Below are 18772 nucleotides of genomic sequence, written 5' to 3' on the forward strand. Positions count from 1 at the left end.
TCCACCCACTACAGGTGGCAGACCAGCACAGGCACCCATTACAGGTGGCAGACAGTACAAGTCATGAACTGCAACAGGAGGATTGCCCAGGACAGCAGGAAGACCACCACAGATAGCAACGAGAATCTGGAGCACCAGAACTATCAGATCTCACAGCAGGGAAGGTGGGTCTGAAGAGAGGTCTGTCCTTAGGCCCAGAGGCTATGATACATAGGTCCTCATCAGTTGGAGCCAGCAAGGCTGCTGTTACAGAGGCTGGAGCCGGCAAGGCTGCTGGTACAGAGGCTGGAGCCGGCAAGGCTGCTGGTACAGAGGCTGGAGCCGGCAAGGCTGCTGGTACAGAGGCTGGAGCCGGCAAGGCTGCGGGTACAGAGGCTGGAGCCGGCTGGACTGCTGGTACAGAGGCTGGACTGCTGGCACAGAGGCTGGAACCGGCTGGACTGCTGGCACCGAAGCTGGAACCGGCTGGACTGCTGGCATTGAAGCTGGAACCGGCTGGACTGTTGGCACCGAAGTTGGAACATGCTGGATTGCTGGCACCGAAGCTGGAACCGGCTGGACTGTTGGCACCGAAGCTAGGACTGGCTTGGAAGCCGGCAGTGGTGAAAGGACTTGCTGGAAAGCTGGCATGGATAAATTAGAAAAATAAATAAACTGAGGTTCAGGCCTGAGATCCAGAGAGGCTGATTAAGGATGAGCAACAGGCATAAGAGCAGACTGGGAAATAGGTAGAGAGTGAAAGGCAGGCTGACACTGGAAGACTGATCGACCCTTGAATTTAGTGGTAAATGCTGTTGGAATTTCCTCATCATCATAGTCCATATCTTCCCACTCTTTATCATCACAGACATTATCTGCACAGTCACTCTCATCATAAATTTCCTCCCAATAGCTTTCCTCTTCATCACTCTCATCATAGGATATGGCAACAGGCTGAAAGGTACTTTTGGGACCCACAAGTTGGGAATATCTCGGCACTGGAGGGGTAAGTTAAAATGGTTTAACAAAACCTTGAACTTCAGCAGAACTTGAAGAGGAAAAAATATCAGAAGAGAATGGCCATAAATCCCATGGGAAAGTTGTTTTTAAAAAAAGAAAGAAAAGAACAGGGGTCTTCCAAAAAGTGAGCCTCTTCATCTATACAAGCCTCTGCCCACTCCTGAGCTTTACCCCCTAAGAGGAATAATATAATGAGTCTGCTCTTCATAGAATCAGGGGTTTGCTTAACAAAAGAAACTGAAGCAAATTTCTTACATGTGAGTAGAAAGTCAGAAAAAGTTTCCTCTTCCCCTTCATACTTTTTAACAGATGAGAGCCACTGAGCAGAAAGTTGCAGTTCATCCTGTTCAGGGACATAGGGGGGTTACCAGCAGGCTCCTTATTGTGAGGCTTGATCATACTGTCATGTCTGGCCACAGGTGAGTGACCACCAGGCTGGAGCCTATTTGCAAAGTAATACCCCTGAATGGATGGACAATTAGTAGAAGCCATAGTAAGGCAAAAAGTAAATATTTAATAACAAAATGAGAAGATAATCAAACACACAGAAGTTGAAAAATACAGGCCTGTAATGAGGCTGGCAATGGAGAGAGGCAATTCCAGAAACAGGCAAAATGGTCAGGGCTGGCAGCAGGCAGGTGAAGTCCAAAAGGCAGGCTGAGGTCAAATGGCAGGCAGCAGAGGAGCAAGGTTGAGAAACAGGCCGGAGGTCAGAACCAAGGGAATCCAGAGTAGTAGGAGTCGGGTACCAGGTGAGAACGGGGAGGTAGGAGCGAGGAACACAGGAAGGCAAACACGGAGCAAGGCAGGGAACACAGGAACCAGGAATCAGCATAACACGGGTAGAATAGGCTCAGGAGCTCCGATGATCAAGCAAAAGGAAGTTTGATGGCACAGACTTATAAAGGGCCTTGATTGCTTGACTGACAACACATGTTGTTAATGAGGCAAGATAAGGTAAGCGTGTTGCAAGAATATAGTAAGTCTGTTCAGGGCAATGTCCAGTATAAGCACTAAGATTCCCCAGTGGCTCACCAGTATAATGCAGGATTGTCCAAATACAAAGACCAGGGTTTGATTCCATTGCGATTCCTGACAACAAGTGAGTTGGTATCCCTGGAGGGGAGAGTAAAATGGGCTTAATGAGAAGCCTGAATATATATATATATATAGTTTATATGTAGTGATCATATCCCCTTATATATTTAAATATAGTGATCATATCCCCCTTATATATTTATATATAGTGATCATATCCCCCTTATATATTTATATATAGTGATCATATCCCACTTATATAGTTAAATATAGTGATCATATCCCCTTATATATTTATATATAGTGATCATATCCCCCTTATATATTTATATATAGTGATCAAATCCCCTTATATATTTATATATAGTGATCATATCCCCCTTATATATTTATATATAGTGATCATATCACCCTTATATATTTATATATAGTGATCATATCCCCTTATATATTTATATATAGTGATCATATCCCCTTATATATTTATATATAGTGATCATATCCCCTTATATATTTATATATAGTGATCATATCCCCTTATATATTTATATATAGTGATCATATCCCCCTTTTATATTTATATATAGTGATCATATCCCCTTATATATTTATATATAGTGATTATATCCCCTTATATATTTATATATAGTGATCATATCCCCTTATATATTTATATATAGTGATCATATCCCCTTATATATTTATATATAGTGATTATATCCTCCTTACTGTCGCTTCTCCAGTGTAACCAATCCCAACTTGCCTTTCCCCATAACTGATCCCTTCCATTACCTATATCAGCTTAGTCGCTCTTCTCGATACACAATGTTGCAAAATCAATATGTGATATTATATACAATATGTAATGAGATCATCCTGTTAAATCACTGGAACTGGTCCTTAAACACATCAAGTCAAATATCAAGTATCTCAAGTAAATATCTTTACGTTTGCTTAAATGCTTTTGGCTCCTATCTGGAGTCTCCACTAGGGAACACTGTTCCCTAAGTAAAGTTAAGGGGTACCCTTTCTCCTGGAATTTCATAGTCATCTCATCCATTCTATCCTTAAAGGTACTCTGGCCAGATTTGAATTGAGACTTAGGTAAAGACTTCTTGATATATGGGGGATGAAATGATTCAAAATGTAACATAGTATTTTTGTCAGTGGGTTTCACATATTGATGTGACCAGAGTACACCCTCTCTCAAAGTAATTAAGGTATATAAAAATGAAATGCTCTCTGAATTAGCATTCAAGGTAATTCAATTTAAATTCTATAGTTAGTTTAGATATGGGTATATTTAATTTATGTGAAGATGTGGAGGGTTGTGTGTATGGATGCTGGGTTTTCATTTGAGGGGTTAAACTTGATGGACTTTGTCTGTTTTCAATCTGATTTAACTGTGTAACGATATAAGAGCCAGAGCTCCGCCTGAGTTACATACAGCAGGAAGGTAGACAGAACCCTTCACACCTGTTACAGGTGGAGGTCTATTGTAGACACGAAAAATATACCAAATAATTTAGGCAGTAGTTCAATAGGCAGGAGGCAAGGATAAAAGTCAATAGGTTCAGGCGGGGTCAAAAATCCAGGAAAATACTTGCAAACAAATTAGGAACTCCCAGGAATACAAGCCAGTAATTCCTATTATCGGGCATTGAACCCGTGACCTGGAAGGGCTTTTAATTTGCGCCATTCCTCGGCGTGCTGACATCACGTGTCCGGCGCATCGTGATGACCTCAATGCGTGGTACTGGGTGCCGCGATCTTGGACTGGGAGCGGAGAACTCCTGACACTCACCTGATTGAAATGTGAGGATTCTTGACTTATGGTCATACCAAGTTTTTTGTTTTTGTTGAACTTCTATTCTGGTTAATCATTCTCTCATGTTAATGATGTGAGTTATCAAGTTTTGAGGTTCTGCAGTACCTTTAACCCCTTTTTTCTTTTATCAGACTGGGTTGTCTCCCATAAAGCATTTCAAAGGGAGAAAATCCAGTGGACATTTGAGGAACCTCCCGATAGGCGACCATTATGTATTGAAGCCATTTGTCCCAATGCTTTGGGTCTTTCTCAATAAACTTTTGAAGGTGATTATTTTTGTTTGTGCTGTGCCAGTAGAGGTGGAATTTTTGAAATTCAAATTTCAGAAAATAATATTTAGGCAACTTGACTCTGTCCCAGTCTGCACCAGGAAAAATTATTCACAATAAGAAAATGTAGGCCTCTGCATGAACAAATTTTCCCTTGCACAAATTTGATATAGCTTTGCAAATGGAAACTGTTTAGCAATCACTTCTGCCAGTGGTAGAAAGATTTTTTAGTTTGTGCCAGTGAGCAGTGTATGTAATAAAATGTATCTTGTCCTTTGAGTGTGCCACTTTACTTACCTTAGTTCATTGTATCCTTATGAGCCTGTCATATCCCTACCCTCCCTTTGACCATTAGTTTGATTCTGAGACATTTTGAGGGCCTCTGATCATTCTCACTGTTTCTCCTGTTGGTACAGTACCTAAAATACTGGCTACAGCTTCAGTAGTATCTTTATTGCACTCATACCGTGCAGTACATTTTTACCCACAGAAATTCTTATCCCTTTTGTCATTGATTAATATGACATGGAGCAGATGAATACAGGGGAGAAGAGAAAAGAATGGAAAGACATTATAAGAAAAAAGAGAAAAAGTACAAGGGATAATTATTTACAATGACTTTTCTGGTTTCCCAACTACATTTAGGAGGACAAAGATTAAACAATTTTGGCAGTAATCTTCCTGTGGCGCATGCTACTTTAATAAATAGAGCAGATCACAGGTTCTTTGCATTGGATTATAATATTTAATGAAAATATCTTATGTAAACCTAACTCATAATATAGACAGTGTTTGAGATCCTGGTGGGATCCTTGGAAGATGTGTCTTTCACTGACATATTTTAAAAATTACATTTTTAAAATTAATTTTGATTGGTCGAATTTCAAATTTATGGGAGTTTTTAAAAACTCACATGAATTCAAAATCTGACCCTTGATAAATGTGCCTCGAAAAGTCGAATTTCAAAATTTGAATTCAAATTTTCACTTTGACACTTGATAATCTGCCCCTATGTATATAATGTGTGACAAATATACCCTCCTCCACACAAAAGTGTATGGGTGTCATTACAGGGGCAGTCATCCAATTTTCAGGTTTTTTATATTGAGTAGTGAAGTTTCTCACAACAACTTAACTCCATCATTATAAATAGCTTTTAAAGGAGAAGGAAAGGTTAAAACTAAGTAAGCCTTATCAGAAAGGTCCATCTAAATATACCAGTAAACCTCCAAAGTAATGCTGCTCTGAGTCCCCTGTCAAAAGAAACACCACATTTCTTTCCTTCTATTGTGTACTCATGGGCTTCTGTATCAGACTTCCTGCCTTCAGCTTAAACCTCATTGCCCTGGGCAAGAGCATGCTCAGTTTGCTCCTCTCCCCCCACCCCTCCCTTCTCTACTGTAATCTGAGCCCAGAGCAGGGAGAGACTCAGGCAGGAATTGATGTCACACCACATTAATACTGCAGCTGCTATCCTAAACAAACAGAGAGTTTCTAGAGCTTTTTACTCAGGTATGGTAAAATATTCTACAGAATAAATATAGCATTCTAGTTTGCACTATTGCAGCTAATCTTTTGGTAATAAAATGCCTCCGTAGCTTTCATTCTCCTTTAAGTCATTAGCCATAGACATCTGCATGAGTATAATTTTCAAAATTGTTACAATATGGACTGTTCTTATTATCAATCTTCCATGAAACAACCCTAGACTTTTAGTTACAGACATACATATTCTGTTTCTGGAACCTCTTATCCAAACATAGTGCCACCGTACCTTCTATAAACCAACACCTGACCATATTGAGAACCGTGGCAAGAAATACTTTTTATAATATAACAGTGAGGAGGACCTCAGTGCTATGGTTGAAGGAAACAGAATCCCTCTAAAATCATGGCCTAGCAAAAAAAAAAAAAAGTTCACACTTGTCCTGTGAGTTGTTTCACATGAAATTTGAAGAATACAGCTCCAAGTCTTTCATAGGATAATCATATAAACTTGTTGGCCTGATGTGTATTCAGCTAGTGGGGCTTTTCTTACTTCACAATCAATATCTGATTGACCCATGATCAGTAATCCTCAGGATGAGGTTAGTTATTGCCACATACAAAGTCTAATAACCTTCTAGAGCAAAAAAGCAGCAAATCTCTCAGTGTATTTGTTCACTAACGGAGGTAAAGCTGCTGTACCGTGTTAGCCAGTGAAAATGTTACAGGGCAACCCCTTTGGAGAAATGCAATTAAAGTCAGTAAGTCATTTGTATGCTGCTGCATGAGCAAATTTCCCCTTGTACAAATTTAATATAATTTTTGTGAACCTGGAACTATTTAGCAACCACTTCTGACAGTGGAAAAAAATTGCAAGTTTTATGGTTTGCTCCAGAGTGCGGTGTTTGTAATAAAACCTCTTGCTGAAAAAGGTTGTGTTTGCTTGCCACTTTCGAGGATGCCTTAAAGTGTGTACTGCACAATTAAAATTCACAGTACAATAACAGTCTAACATTGAGAAATGCAAATTTATACTCTTATTTGTGCAGTTTTTTTCTCTTTATTAACCTTGGGGGCTGATTCACTAAGGGTCGAATATCGAGAGTTAATTAACCCTCGATATTCGACTAGGAATTAAAATCCTTTGACTTCGAATATTGAAGTCGAAGGATTTTGCGCAAATAGTTCAATCGAACGATCGAAGGATAATTCCTTCGATCGAACGATAAAATCGTTCATAGGCTAACATTGACTTTGGTAGCTTTTAGATGGCGAACTAGGGGGTCGAAGTTTTTTTAAAGAGACAGTACTTCGACTATCGAATGGTCGAATAGTCGAACGATTTTTACTTCGAATCCTTCGATTCGAAGTCGTAGTCGAAGGTCGAAGTAGCCCAAAAAAACCTTTGAAATTCAAAGTTTTTTACCTTCGAATCCTTCACTCGAAGTTAGTGAATCGGCCCCTTAATGTGTAACCCCAATGGGACAGTGAAAATTGAGGTAACAATCTCAAGTTCAAGAAAAACCACCATGTTCAGTGTGATATACCCTATTCTTTCATTCATGTGAATGCCTCTTCCCTCATTCCTTAAACCAGTGATACTGTATTCAGTCCAGCCATTACTTATTTGGTTCAACTGTACAAAAAATGTGAAATAATCACAAAACAAAAAGTTTAATTAATCAGTTTATTTCATATAAGAGACAACACATTTACTTTAAGGGAAAGGAAATTGGGGCTTGCTATAAATCATTGAAAATTGAATACATTTGAGGATTTGTCTTTTTAGTCACTTTGGGTCCATATGAATACCTGTAAAAAAAAAAAACAGAGATATTTTTGTTGTTGTTTTGTCACATTTTGTTATTTTTATTTTTCATTTTACACCACAAATACCTACAGACAGGTTAACTAGCTACTAAAAAAAGTGACTATAGTGTGTAAGAATGTAAAAGAACCTTAGATTGTAAGATTTACTGGGGCAGGGAAATTAGCCTTAATCTGTTTTAAAGTGATACTGACACATTCTACATTTAATCAGAACATGTGAGTATCATAGTGTTAGCTTTTATCACTTCTTTAGTGGCGGCTGTGACTTGCCATTCAGGGCAACACCCTAACTATGATGGTTCCTTTGTTTTATGTGTATAAAGCACTGACAGTGTTAATCTGTTTTGAATATTTAGGCCAGAGGCAATATTTAATCCCCCCCATACACACACACAAGCTTGACATCACTGCAACTAATGTGTTAGTGTTGGGGGCTGATACAGAAGGAACTCAGGGAAAAAAGTTCAGTTGATCACTCATAGGGGCAAATTCACTAAGATTCGAAGTTGCGCCAGGCGCAACTTCGCCGCACTTCGCCAGGCGTAGTTTCGCCAGCGCTCCGCAAATTCACTAAAATCCGAAGTTGCGCTCAGGGGTAGCGTAAGGTTGCAAATTTGCGCTAGCGTTGATTCGCTATGTAAAGCGAAGTTACGCTAGCGAAGGCTAATTTGCATACGGCGCCAAATTCAAATTTCAATGGAGGAATACGTATCAGCACTACAAATGCCTAGAAAACCGTCAAATCAGCAAATAAAAATTTTATTTTGCCCTACACATGTGCCCACTGCCTAGGTAAGTTGCCATGAGTCAGGAAATGTAGGGGGGAAGGAGGGGAGCCCCCAAAAAATTTTCGATCTTTTTCAGCCTATCACCCATAATGTAGAAAACACGCCAGCGTTTTATGGGACTTAGAAAAAATTTTGACTTTTTTTGAAACAATCCCTATCTACTCTATTGCGCTTCGCCAGGTCTGAGGTGGCGAAGGTAGTCTAGCGTAAAAGGTAGCGTTCAGTACACTGCGCAAGTTAGTGAATTTGCGTAGTTACGTCGCTAGCGAAAATTCGCCAGGCGTAAGGGTGCGAAGTAACACTAGCGAAACTACGCCAGCGTTCGTTAGTGAATTTGTGCAGTAACGAAAATGACAAACGCTAGCCAACTAACGCTAGCGTTCGGCGCTTCGGCGCTTAGTGAATTTGCCCCATAAAGTCTATACAACATGTATGAGGTTTGTGTTTAAAGAATCTATGGATTAAAAGTAGCTCACTTGCTTCTTACTAGTGAAATACAGCACTGGTTGTGCCAAATTCTTTCTCCTGATATTCCACATTAGATTTGGTTTTCTAAGCTTGATAGCCAGGGGTTAATTTGAAATAAGTGACACAACATATATATTGGAATCTCAAAGATTTTTAAATGATGTTCAGCCATTAACGCCTACACATTTAGCTTAGAAAGAACTACATCTGTTTGCATTATTATGTTTAATAAGGCCAACGTTTCTGTAGATGTATTGGCGGTGCAGATTGTTAGTAGTTTATCTCATAACACTGCCATTGAATATTTATAGTAAAGATAGGAGATCCGTTATCCGGAAACCCATTATCCAGAAAGATCCGAATTACGGAAAGTCTCCCATAGACTCCATTTCATCGAAATAATCAATTTTTTTAGATGATTTGATTTTTCTGTGTAATAATAAAACAGTCGCTTGTACTTGATCCCAACTAAGATATAATTAATCCTTATTGGAAGCAAAACCAGCCTATTGGGTTGATTTAATGTTTACATGATTTTCTAGTAGACTTGAGATCCATTATCCAGAAAACTCCAGGTCCCGAGCATTTTGGATAACAGATCCCATATCTATACTTATCCAACTACTGGTACTGACCGTTTGATTCAGATGTCCATTCCCTTATGACATCACTTCATTATAATGCTGTTCCTGGCATAGCATCCCCGCTCTTTGTTTCTTACAGAACAGGTTTGTTCACCAGTGCAGGAAGTGGCGTCACAGGAAACTCCTCCCCCGGCGTTACAGGAACATTTATTGCTGCAGTTTTCCGTCATTATTGACTCCCCAACCTAAACAAGAGCAGAGAATAAGATTAGAGTAACATTAGCGGCACATATGATGTCATTATGGGATATACGATTATCCAGGTCTTGTACATAATTATACAAGATTTTATGGATCTTCATTACTGCTAAAATTGCCCGTGTAGAAAGAGGTCTGCAACTCATTGACATGTGTTAAGATAATTATATGGTTGCAAAATGGCAGACTTGTAAAAAAGACCATATGTGCCTGAGCAGCTTTGCATATTGTGCAGCTATCACAATTAAATGGGATGATTTAAGTAATTTAGTAATTAAGTTGAATTAAGTAATTTTAACAATGATTTTGAATCAATATCCTCCAGCAAAGCATGAAAATAAAGAGCTGTATATTCTTTATAAGCAGAGTATCATAAGAAAAGTGTTTTATTTACACCTCAATTCCAACATGCAATGATTAATGGCTTATTGTTGTATATTTTTCTACAAGCATAAATTAATAAAAAAATTTCCTGCTTTTGCACTTTTTATTAACTTTGTATCTACTTTTGTTTTTAAATTAGCTATTATAAATAAACCTCTTACAAATAATTCGATTTCTATTCCTTTAAAGCAGCGGCCCCCAACCAGTAGCTTGTCAGTAACATGTTGCTCTCCAACCCCTTGGATGTTGCTTTCAGGAGCCTCAAAGCAGGTGCTTATTTCTAATTCCAGGCTTGGAGGCAAGTTTTAATTGTATAAAAACTAGGTGTACTGTCAAGTAGAGCCTCCAGTAGGCTATCAGACTACATAGCGTCTACCAAATAGCCAATTACAGCCTTTATTTGGCATCCCCTGGTACTTTCTCAATGCTTCTGTTGCTCCTCAACTTTATTTTGCATTTGAATTTAATGTGGCTCACATGAAACAAGGCTGGGAAACCCCTGCTTTAAAGGAACAGTAACAGCAAAAAATAAAAGATAAAATTAAAAATAAAAGATCAGGTTAATTTCATTCGCTAAACCATTTGTTACTTTTTTAGATGGAATTTAAGGTAAAGTTCCAATATGGGGATGACTCCTAGCCTCATAAATCCAACCCACCTTGAAGTAAGTTCCTTCATTTACACAGCCACACTTCTCCATTGGAACACATTCATCTCCATTAAAGAACTCCCCTTCGGCACATTTACACCCTTCAAAACACCGTTTGGTGCAGGTATTTGGAACGGTCAATGAAGCACAGTTCTGGTCACAAGTCCTGGTGCATAAGTCATAACTGCTTCTGTTTTTGCACAAAAGAGCTAAACAGAAGAAGAAGAGATTGTTAGCGACAAAGTAAAGTAAACATTTGCTAGCTAAGGTGATATTACCTACACTATCCTAGGTAATGTATCATTTAGGTATTATTTTCATTTGTTTCTATCAATGCTGTTCATCCTTTCTAGTTCTTCAGGGATTTTCAACCTGTTGGTGGGAACCTACTGTATAAAGATGTCCCCGAGCTGTTTTGGGTCAACATGATTTCCCTAAATGCAAAAGTTTTTTCCTATAATATAAAAGGGTCATTATAATCAGTTGCTAAAAAACAAATTTGGTCTCAGTAGCGATTCTGTGACATCATTTGAATCCCTTGAAAAAATAGATGGAGCAACACTAAAAAGTTTCAATTAAACCTAGACTGATGCCTAATAAGAGAAGACTGAAACGGCAACTTTTAGGTAAAATACACCAGTGAAAATACTACCATATCGTTGTGCAGACATTTTACGACATTTTTACGACATTTTACGAATCTTTCCCAGAAGTCCCTAGTGAGGAAATCTGAAGTTGCAAATTTGCAATGGGGACACAAACTTTTTGGCACACATCCATTGGATTTAATGGATCTACTGGGATAGCCAGATACTCCTGAGTCTATAATTAAAGTATTCAGCAGAGGTAAAGAGACACACAGAAATTCTCCCCAGTGGCATTAAGAGCAATAGTATTAAAATGTAACATTCAATTTACAATATAAACGGTCTCTTTAAAAACACATACATACATTAGACTAATTAAAAACAAAAAGAAAATCCCTCAACTCGGGAATACTATAGCACATTCATGCATGGTGGAAGTGGTGTTCAATTAACAACACTTTCTAGACTCTTGGTCCCTCGGGAGCCGACATGTAGCACCTCCTTGGGGACAATATCTGATAATTAACATTATCTATTGGGTCCAAAAGTTCCTGCTAGCAAGTTGTGCTTTCACAAAGTGGTTCTGTGCATAATTCACTGCAAGCAAATCATGGGCCCAAAGCACCCTCCCATTCAGCATGTTTTTCAAGGGGAAGTTTTTATTGCAATGAAGTAAAAGTTACGTTTTAGTACTATCTTCCACAGGGGAGAATACGTTTATAGAAATCTGGTGTGCCCTATATAAAGAGTCTCTGCTGTAGATGAAAATATTTTTTTTTAGATTTGGCCAGCACCTAAAGGGTTAAAACATATAACTTACGGCAGAATTTATCTGTTCTCCAGGGTTTAATCTCTGCTCCTGCAGCTTGACATGCAGCCGCAAAGCCCTGAATGTTCATACAGAGTACGCTGTCATCATCAAGGATGTTCATATCCTCTACACAACCCTTGAAGTAATGCTTTGGATTAACTCTTGAAAAACAGCCTTTGAATGGTCCATTTGTAGCCTTTATTAATCCACACTTTGTTTCTTTACTGTATTCAGCAACTTTCATAGCATTCAGTGTTGGGCAGTTGGCCCCACATCCATCCTGGCATGTTGGGTCATCACCTGGGACTTTCCATGAAGCTCCAAATACATCTACATTAGTGACAAGAGTTCCATCAGGAAGCCTAAACTCATCAGTAACATCATCATTATAATTTCCACACAGCGCTTGCATATTATTTGCGTAGCCTCCTGGAATCTGGACAATTGCTTTGTGTTGAGTGTCATAGATGACTTTCACTTGAGATTCTGTCTGGATGACTATATAGTGGCCTTCTTTGTTAACGAATCCTCTCCCGCATGGACAGAACACGGGGAGTTGCTTGACTTCACCATTGATCTAGGAAAGATATTTAGACAACTTGTTAATGGAAGCATTTAAACACATCTGCATTTGATTGGTTTATCGACTACATTTTTACATTTGAATATTCACTAAAATCAATATTTGAAATGCAGAAATTAGGAGACTTTTGCGTTGCATGTGCCTCTTTGATGTACAAATTCTGGCCAGGGTTCCTTAAGTAATACATTTACAAAATATTAAAACACTTCTGTTTAGGTGCTGTCCTTCTTGACACATTGTTTAATACACCTACTGTTGGTGGATCTTCTCCAATGGATGTGAGGGAACTTTATTTTTAGGGGAAAGTCCCTGTTGTTGACTTGAGCTGTGTTCAAAAGTAATATGTCTGATAGCCCTACACGCCTTATAGCCTGGGAGCCTAGGAGAGAAGCCTACAAGAGACTGGTTGATACTACATTGGTATAGTCCAAGTGGGATATGGGCATGAGTGTTTTAGAAGTTGCTTGAAAAAAAGGGGTGTGTCTTGACAATAAACAAAGGGGAATGCATAGTATATATCTATTACTGGTCATGTCACGAGTAGTAATCATAAAAAGAGGAAAAGGGTGGAAAGACTGTAATCTAAGTTTAAATTAAAAGATTAGTTTGAGGTGGTGCTGAATCGGGTGATGATAGGTAGAAGATAGTTAAAGCTCTCTGTCTGAGCATCAGTGGTTAATAAAGGGGTGTCTAAATATATCTGGATGTCATCTGACTAAATGCACGCTATTGCTTTCAGAAGGATTAGTGATATTTTCTGGCGCACTTAAAGGAAATTCTTCTTGTTTGTATAAATATCCTGTACATCTTAAAAAAGTCAAATTGCTACATTGGCACCCACACCTGCTTCTGTTTGTTCAAACCTAGACATAATATGCTAAGTGCAAACAAACACTTAGGGGCAGATTCACTAAGGGTCGAATTTCAAAGTTAAAAATACTTGAAATTCGACCCTCGAATTGAAATCCTTCGACTTCGAATATCGAAGTCGAAGGATTTAGCGCTAAACGTTCGTTCGATCGATCGAAGGATTTTTCGTTCGATCGAACGATTAAATCCTTCGAATCGAACGATTCGAAGGATTTTAATCCAACGATCGAAGGAAAATCCTTCGATCAAAAAAAGGTTAGCAAACCTATGGGGACCTTCCCCATAGGCTAACATTGACTTCGGTAGGTTTTATCTGCCGAAGTAGGGGGTCGAAGTTTTTTTTAAAGGGAAAGTACTTCGACTATCGAATGGTCGAATAGTCAAACGATTTTTCGTTCGAAACGTTCGAATCGAAGTCGAAGGTCGTAGTCGAAGGTCGAAGTACCCAAAAAATACTTCGAAATTCGAAGTATTTTTCATTTGAATCCTTCACTCGAACTTAGTGAATGGGCCCCTTAATCACTTAGCATGCTGTGTCTGGGTTTTCAAATGAATCCTTGTATCTAAAAACTTATGTTAATATACTGTACTTGTGTAATGTCAAACAATACTTACAAGCACTTTAAATCGTTGTCCTCTTACAAGGGTGATGTCGTAACCATATATGGACAGCGTTATAGATTTTAGTACAACTAAATTGGTCTGATTATGGAACTGATTTTGCACTGTAACTGAAAATGGCTCAAGACGTGGGTCTCCGGGATTAGTCTTTGCAACAGTGTAAGCACATGTTCCTTGGAAGTCATAGTTCTTTCCATCAAATGTTGAGATGTGAGCCCCCGCAAGTGAACATTTTGCACATGTCTGAGCCCGACAGCTTCGGATTCCGTTCACAACCTCACATGTGTCTGTTGGTGCACAAGGAAGAATCTCACAGGAAACCTCTCCATTTTTACGGACTGTACAATATTCTGTGCAGGTGTCATCGGCATAAAACCTCTCTCCTTTCTTGTAGTATTTTCCTTTGTAGTAGGAGCCACACTCAGTAATGGGTATACAGTTTCCTCCACTAAGAATATATCCACTGTCACAGTAGCAGCCTTCTGAACAAGAGGCTTTACAGTTTTTCGGAGAAGAAAGGCCATGGCATGTTGCGGCACATCCTGTTCCACAAATCTCATAATGACTATTTGAGGGACAAGAAAGTTCTAAAAAACAAAATTAAACATTTAATAAAACTTCTGTAGAGCTAATTTACACAAGTGTGAAATGCTTGGACACAATTTGTGCTTGTTTTTTGTTTAACTGACAGAATTACATATTTTTTTATTGTTAGACTAAATAACCCTCAGTCCACCAAGATTTCAGTATTATCTGTTATCTGACACCCCAACTTGTCATTCATCAGGTCCGCATGTTCGGTGAGTATGGACAAATAAACTAAACTGCCTGAGTAGATTAAGCCAATATGTTGCCAAGCATTGTCCATTTTACCTATATTTTCTAGTTATATTCAGTTACATAATTCTTGAAAATATTTAGTGATTATTAATTGAATTGGGTAAAACTAACAGAACAGGAAGCTTTGATTCAGATGCATGAGTCAGTGATTGCAGTCCACAATGGGGCCATGTACTCACCATCTACTCTGTTGCAGGCAGTAAGGACAGGCCTGCTTTGCACAGCCTGGATTGAAGTGTTGTAGGCACTAAGGGCCAGGCTTTTGGTGTTTTAGGTAAATGAACCCTAACATGTTGTATGCAAGGTCTACTTTGCCTTTATATCATCATAGGCATCCTACATTTTGCATGTGAAAATGCATCAAGCGCCTGTCACACCTAATATTTGAATAGAACACTTACTTGTGAAAAAACCTGCTCTCCATTCAAGAACCATTAATCCTTCAGCCTGACAAGCAGAGACATAGTTTGAAACTGCACTTGTCAAGGCAACTGACTGGCCTTCAAAATAACAGGTATCAAACACACAGTCATCGAAGTATGATGTTGGATTGACTGTTGCATGGCAGTTCTTGAAAGGTCCGTCAGCTTTTGTAATGATGCCACAATATTGGTCACTCTTGTATTTGGCCTTATTTTCTTCTTTGCACTTTGGACAGTTTGTGGCACAACCCTGGTCACAGCCAGGAACATCCGCCACTTTCCAACTGTCTCCAAATTCTTTTTCACTTTTAGCTTTGGCACCATTGCTCATGGTGAAATCATCACTTGGATCCTTGTTGCTGTTGCCACATAAACCACTGACTGCATTGGCATAATTTTGGGGAAGAATCACTCTAGCATAGCTATTCCAGTCAAAGGTCACAGTAACCTCAAAATCTGTCTTCATGAATACATGGATACCACTGATGTATGCAACTATTTTATCATTTTCGTAGTAGTAGGGAAGTTGCGTCTGAATACCGTTGACCTGAAGAAATCAAGGATATTGTTTAACAATTTGCTTTTTACTTTGGTTGGAGTTGGGGATAAAGGCAAAAAAAAGACATACACGTTTGACACCATTTTGTCTATACTCACCTGAATTTCTCTCGGTTTATCTTTGTCAACAACTATGTTCTGACCATAGACTTCAAACGTCACAACTTTAGTGAAAGACACAGTTTTCTTCCCACGATTGTTATTCTGAACAGTGACACTAAAAGGGGTTAATGTTGAATCAGCGGAGGTAACTTTGACCATTTGGTATATGCACGTGCCCATATAGTCAAACTTTCTTCCATCAAAGGTTGTGTAGTGAGGGTCTCCAGAGGCTATACACGTTGAAAAACCAGAAGGATGACAGCCCCGTTTACCATTAACTACTTTGCACACTTCACCGGCTTTACACCTCCTGTCTTGGCAAACCACTTCCCCAGATTGTGGGTCACATCTGCAGTAGGAACTGCAACTGTCATCAGCCCAATACTCCTCATTAGCTTGGTAGTACAGACCCTTATAGTTACAGCCACAGCTTGTGCTTGGAACACACTGGTCTGAACTGAGGATGAAACCTTCATTACACTGGCAGGTTTCTACACAAGGTTCTTTACATGTGCTAGGGGCAGTTCTGTCAGCACAACTGGCTGGACATGCAGTTGCACAAGCCTCATAGTGACTGTTTGCTGGGCAATCCAGGGCTGTAGGAAAAAAGGGGAAATTATATGAATCTCTTTATACTTTTTTTTTAGAAAATTAGAGTCCTACTTTAGTATAACTAGACATTTAAAGTTTTATCTATTTTAGTCGCACTGTAAATGTATGCTGGTTACTCATGAGTCATATTCCTATAATTCTAACAGATTCTCACATGGATTGCCAGGTGGTACTTATCAAAAGGGACCACCAAAGACCTATACATGGTCCATATTTGTTTTTCAGCTTGAGAACAGAGGAATACAGATGGAGTTTTAACTATTATTAATAGCCATACTTACGACATCCTGCTGCAGTTCTCCATTTTGCAATATTTATATTGTCTCTCTTGCATTCAGTAGCATAAGCATTAAGAGCTTGACAAAGGAAGACCTTGGCTCCTCCGTTCATGCACACATCATAAATACAGCTGCTGTAGAAATTTTCTGAATCAATTTTGGCCTGGCATTCTTTGAAGGGTCCATTGCTGTCAGTTATCATGCCACATGACTTGTCCCCTCTATATTGGTTTTTCAGGTTTTCATCACAAGAGGGACATTGGCCAATGCAAGCATCACTGCAGAATGGGTCTTTATCATTTATTTTGTAACTCTTGGCCCACTCTGTGATTGAGGTGGCCGGTATATTATCTTCTGTGAACATATCATCAGCTGGATCTTTGTTTAAGTTTCCGCAAAGTCCTGATGTCAAGCCATGGTAACTACTTGGCAACTTAACTATGACATGCCAGTCCCAATCATATGATGCTCTAAGGTCAAAATCTGTAATAAGTAGTGCGGTTTTACCACTCCTAATTATTTTTATTTTTCCACCTTCCAACGTTACTGGTAAATTTTGCAGTATGCCATCAACCTAGTAGCAATTCAAAATATTTTTATTAGAGACATACTTAGTTAACATAGAAAACAGGTTTACAGGATATTCCTATTTCCATTCAATAAAATAAATGCTCCCATCAAGTTTGGTTCAAGTTTTTGGGGTTCTGGCAGGTAACAGCTGAAAAGTTACGAAGAGCAAAATAAAAAAGTTGTATTATTGGAGTTGGAATTAAAGTATTTTGCACTATTCATTTAATCATTGGTTTATTTAATTAGGCATTTTGTTGGATATTTGTTAATGTAGAACAACAAGATTACATGAAAACTGGGGATGAGCTGAGCTGAATTCTCACAAGCTCATATCACTGATAATTATCCAGAGGGAGAGGTATAAGTAACATTCAGCTGGGGTATAAATTATATTCAGTGCTAATATGGACTATACAATAACAATAATACAATAAAGGGATCTGCAATCCTGGTGATTTACAGCAGTCAATTAAATCAATCATATTTAACCATAAAAAATAAAAATGTCTGTTATTGGTTTCTAGATCAAGGAAAATTTTGCTGACGTCCCATTTAGAATTATAAATTGAATATATATTTCTTATTCTACCTCTGCATATTTTGTTGTTGCTGCAGTTATTGCATGTCATTATTGAAATATTATTTAAGCTCCTGGCAGACCAAATATACTTTCTAAAAATTTAAAGGGGAACTCCACAAAACATAACTTAAGCTTTTTGAAAAGTAAACATAATTTCAAGCAAATATGCAATATAAATAAATTAAAAAATATGCCGAATTTTCATGATTTTTAATGGTTTCTGACAGTTTCCTGCTCTCCTGCTGATCTGTCTGACTACTTCGCTGAGCTGATGGACTACTGTTACTTTGTATCAACAGCCATCTGTCCTCAGCCTGCATCCTCCAAACCCCACAATTCCCTGCACATGTGATTTCAATAAGGAAAGGAACATCCCAGTGCAATGCATTGTGGGTTATGTAGTTCCTGCATGCTGTCTGGAAGCTGTGGAGAAGTTGTTACAATTTGTAACATCAGTGTTTAGTCCCTCCTTCCCTGCCAGGATTTCAAATGATGCAGAAAGAGAAGAACTATTAACCAGCTGGATCAAAGCATAGACAATGGCATTTATTCATACTTTGGTAACTTTGATGGATCTATTAGGGGTTTCTATGTTATGTGGGTGTCTTTATCAAATTTTGGTTTGGAAGCCGGAGTTCCCCTTTAAATAAGCGGCATCATACTAAAGTCAAGTTAATAATCAAGTTAATCTTTAATGCAAAATTTAATATAAGCTTCATCATGCTAAAATTAGAACATTTCTAAATATAATCAATTAA

The 18772-nt window shown here is 38.6% G+C and overlaps 1 protein-coding gene across 13 annotated transcripts in view; it reads right to left on the bottom strand.

The window, feature by feature from the left end:
• Nucleotides 1-7292: 7292 nt before the first annotated feature.
• Nucleotides 7293-18772, bottom strand: part of LOC108696888 — a 369929-nt gene continuing 358449 nt past the window's right edge. For all 13 annotated transcript variants that reach the window (XM_041569828.1, XM_041569827.1, XM_041569829.1 and 10 more), the window contains 8 exons: nt 16868-17438; nt 15972-16570; nt 15294-15861; nt 14047-14639; nt 11988-12555; nt 10590-10789; nt 9341-9534; nt 7293-7431 (listed from right to left, as the gene is read on the bottom strand). In XM_041569828.1, coding sequence (XP_041425762.1) covers nt 9373-9534; nt 10590-10789; nt 11988-12555; nt 14047-14639; nt 15294-15861; nt 15972-16570; nt 16868-17438 — 3261 coding nt within the window. In that variant the 3' untranslated portion in view covers nt 7293-7431; nt 9341-9372. The remainder of the gene's footprint in view (nt 7432-9340; nt 9535-10589; nt 10790-11987; nt 12556-14046; nt 14640-15293; nt 15862-15971; nt 16571-16867; nt 17439-18772) is intronic.

This window comes from Xenopus laevis, chromosome 7L, assembly GCF_017654675.1.
Source record: "Xenopus laevis strain J_2021 chromosome 7L, Xenopus_laevis_v10.1, whole genome shotgun sequence".
In the NCBI taxonomy this organism is placed as follows: Eukaryota; Metazoa; Chordata; class Amphibia; order Anura; family Pipidae; genus Xenopus; species Xenopus laevis.